This window comes from Protobothrops mucrosquamatus, unplaced genomic scaffold (assembly GCF_001527695.2).
Source record: "Protobothrops mucrosquamatus isolate PMUCROS unplaced genomic scaffold, P.Mucros_1.0 scaffold5232, whole genome shotgun sequence".
Classification (NCBI taxonomy): Eukaryota; Metazoa; Chordata; class Lepidosauria; order Squamata; family Viperidae; genus Protobothrops; species Protobothrops mucrosquamatus.
The window spans coordinates 4,741-8,727 of NW_015391100.1; the positions used below are offsets into that span (position 1 = coordinate 4,741).

The window sequence follows — 3,987 nt, forward strand, 5'->3', positions numbered from 1 at the left end:
GAAAAGATAGGAGGTCCGGAATCGTCCGGATCTCGGGGGGTAGTTCGTTCCAGAGGGTGGGGGCACCCACAGAGAAGGCCCTCCCCCTGGGGGTCGCCAGCCGACACTGCTTGGCCGACGGCACCCTGAGGAGGCCCGCTCTGTGGGAGCGTACCGGTCTGTGAGAGGGAATCTGTGGCAGAAGGCGGTCTCGGAGATAGTAGGCAGCGGGCTGGACTGGAAGACCTCCAAGGTCCCTTCCAACCCTAGGATTCTAGGCCAGGGGTAGGCAACCTTGGCTCTTTTATGACTCGTGGACTTCAACTCCCAGAATTCCTGAGCCAGCTTGGCTCAGCTTGGAAACCTCTCTCTTTCCCCTCAGCGTGGCTGGCTCAGGAATTCTGGGAGTTGAAGTCCACAAGTCATAAAAGAGCCAACGTTGCCTACCCCTGTCCGAGGATGCCACTGAAGGACCCAATGTTGGGTTTAGACCAGGGGTAGGCAACCTTGGCTCTTTTATGACTCATGGACTTCAACTCCCAGAATTCCTGAGCCACCATGGCTCAGCTTGAAACCTCTCCCTTTCCCCTCAGCGTGGCTGGCTGAGGAATTCTGGGAGCTGAAGTCCACGAGTCATAAAAGAGCCAAGGTTGCCTACCCCTGGTCTAGGCTATCCAGTAGCTCGTTCCAGTTACTTTTTAGTAATATTACAGGTAGTCCTCGACTTATGACCACAATTGAGTTTTTGTTGCTAAGCGAGATCATTATTAAGTGAATTTTGCCCCATTTTATGACCATTCTTGCCACAGTTGTTAAGTGAATCACTACCGTAGTTATGTTAGTAACCCCACTGTTAAGTGAATCTGGCTTCCCCATTGACTCTGCTTGTTAGGTCACAAAAGATAATCACATGACCTTGGGACACTAGAAGCGTCATAACTATGAGTCAGTTGCCAAGGGGCTGAATTTTGATCACATAACCACGGGAATGCCGCAGTGCTCGTAAGCATGAAAAACTGTCAGTCGCTTTTTTCAATGCCGTAGTAACTTCGAACAGTCACTAAAACAGACATGTCAAACACATGCGGCCCGCGAAGTGGTTTCATGCAGCCCGCGAAGCCATCCTGGAAACAGTGAGGGAACGGCCCCCGTTGCCTTGGCCGTGGCCCAGGCCGGCCGGGAGCCAATGAACAATTTTGTGGTGGCCATCTATGCTGAAACCATTCAGTCTTAGTTCCACAAGGCCATCTGGAAACAGCGAGGACCCAGCCCCTGCCGCGTTGGCCCTGCCCCCTGGGTGCCTGCTGGGGAGGTGTCACCCTTTGTGAGGAATGAAGAAATGCACCATGCCTTGGCGCTTGCCCCGGTCCCACCCCCTTCTGCCAGAGACCCTCAGATCTGTCCCACTCCTGCCCAGGCCCCCACAGGCACCCTTGACGCGAACAATGTAGAGCTGGCCATGCCCACCCAATAGGCCACACCTACTCCATCCACACCCACCCAGTCGGCCGCACTCACCCTGGCCACACACCTCCAGCCTCCCCGAGGGCAACCGCAATGAAATTGAGTTTGAGCCCTCAATGAAATTGAGTTTGACACCCCTGCACTAAACGGGCGGTTGTAAGTCGAGGCCTATCTGTACTTATTTAGACATAAGACACAAGTGGGGAAAACCCCTTCTTGGGAATTCGGCCTTGGGTGGTTTTTCATCCCAGAGAAAGGAAGGATTCAGGCAGGGCCCTCCAAGGGAGAAGCCCCCTCCCTGCGGACCCTTCCACGCTGGCCCCTTCGGCTGGAGAAAAGCCTCCCACCTCCTCGTAATCGTTCTCAGACGCCAGGAAGTCGTCCACCAGGGTGATGCGGTGGCCCAGCTGCTCGCTCAGCGCATCCAGGAAGCGGTCCGTGTCCCGGCTGCGTGGCGGCCGCGAGAAGGTGAAGAGCTTCCTCCGGCGAGACAGGGGGCTCAGCTTGGGCGACAAGGCCGGGCTGCTGTCCAGGCTGACGTAAGGGTTCGAGTCTGTGCTGCAGGGGGAAGGGAGGCCACCAGGCGAGTGGTAATAGCAAGGCTGCAGGGTGGGATCATTCTGCCAGGAAATAGTCAGTCCTGATTTTCGGGGACCTGCAGAAAATAGAGAAATAGGCACACAACCCTTTGCAGCACAACGGGCGGGAGGTTGGACTAGAGGGCGGGGGGGTTGGACTAGATGACCTACAAGGTCCCTTCCAACTCTGTTTTCTATTCTATTCTGTTCTGTCCCTGTTCCATTCTATTCTACAATGCCCGACAGTTAGAACAATTAATCAGCGGAACGACTTGCCTCCAGAAATCGTGGGTGCCCCATCACTGGAGGTTTTTAAGAAGAGGCTAGACAGTCACTTGTCTGAAATGGGATAGGTCCTCCTGCTTGAGCAGCGGGCTGGACTAGAAGACCTCCAAGGTCCCTTCTATTCTATTCTATTCTATTCTATTCTATTCTATTCTATTTTATTCTATTCTATTCTTATTTCTAAAAACAAAAGTGAATTTCATTTCCTTGAAACAAAAGACCAAGGGCTGAGAATGAGGCATATTCACCCTTCACTTAACAGAGGAAAAGAAGAAATATCAGAATATTAGCTGCCCCTGAACTGATATTAGGCAATTTGGAGAATCTAGTCCAGCAGATAGTGTGAGGTGCCCGATGCATTTTTGGGGAGATGGGAGGAAGAGAAAAACCTTTTGAAATGATTTCCAAATGACCAATAATTTTTTTTTTTCAAATACTATTTGATGTTCAGCTGGGGAAGGGGATTTCGTACTGACTTTCACTGTTACCTTTTGGGGGGAAAAAGGATGGTTCATACTGTCTACTGGGCGAACCTCACCACATTTATGATGAACCTGTTTGCATTTAACTAAATTTTAAAGAGAGAGATTCTACAAATCAGTATTTATTTGGACCTTACAGCATCAGAAAGTCAACTCGCTTGCAGGTTCCCTCCGTTCTGATCTGGGATCTCAACCAACCAGGGAGAAAAGCTCCGGTTTTCCCCGAACAGATTCCAAATCCAAGTCCATCCCACATAAATCCCCAAAAGTTGTCTCCTGTACCCCAGAAGACCGGAGGAGTTACCTGCAGGCTCTGAAGCCAGGGAGGATGTCCGGCACACGGGCAGGCGGCCCAGCTTTCCTCCGAAGCCACCAGTCAGGCGGCTTTCCAGTTCGGCATAGACTGCCGACATCTGCGAGCAGAAGGAAGAGAGCCAGAGGTTGGGCCCAGATCGCTGCTGACCCTTCTCCCCCCCACCCCCTTCTTAGCCCGGGCCCTCAAGAGCCTGGCTCTCACCATTTGGGGGTTGGGGGTCTCTGGAAGAGACGTTCCATCTCCTGCTTGGCGCTCTCCAGGAGCCAGACGGCTGGGCACCTCAGCGGCTTCACTGCAACCTGGAGAAAAGATGGGGGATCCTTGCAGGGAGAGGGGCACCAGGTCCCCTGAGCCCCATCCGGAAGGCCTTCAAGACGGATGGTTCGCCAGGACTACTTCATCTGAATTTATCTGTCTAGTTTAACGAAGAGAAGGACCAGGGGGGACATGATAGCAGTCTTCCAGTATCTCAGGGGCTGCCACAAAGAAGAGGGAGTCAAGCTATTCTCCAAGGCGCCTGAAGGCAGGACAAGAAGCAACGGATGGAAACTAACCAAAGAGAGAAGCAACCTAGAACTAAGGAGAAACTTCCTGACAGTTAGAACAATTAACCAGTGGAACAACCTGCCTCCAGAAGCAGTGAATGCTCCAACATTGGAAGTTTTTAAGAAGACACTGGACGGCCATTTGTCTGAAATGGTATAGGGCAGTGGTTCTCAACCTGTGGGTCGGGACCCCATTTGGGGTCGATCGACCATTTCACGGGGGTCGCCAAGCAAGGCTGTCCGCCATTTTTTTTGTCTGCCATTTTTTTACCCTTTTCCGGTGGGTGCCTTACCTCCCTTGAGCTGGGCCAGCTGGTGGTCGGCCTGCTCCGTCTCTG

At 52.5% G+C, this 3,987-nt stretch overlaps 1 protein-coding gene across 1 annotated transcript in view; it reads right to left on the reverse strand.

The window, feature by feature from the left end:
- Positions 1–3,987, reverse strand: part of LOC107299651 (delphilin-like) — a gene marked incomplete at both ends in the record, with an annotated part of 22,124 nt that overhangs the window by 4,363 nt on the left and 13,774 nt on the right. Inside the window, 3 exons of the mRNA XM_015829008.1 lie at positions 1,784–2,098; positions 3,093–3,201; positions 3,306–3,403. Of these exons, the coding sequence (XP_015684494.1) occupies positions 1,784–2,098; positions 3,093–3,201; positions 3,306–3,403 (522 nt within the window). The remainder of the gene's footprint in view (positions 1–1,783; positions 2,099–3,092; positions 3,202–3,305; positions 3,404–3,987) is intronic.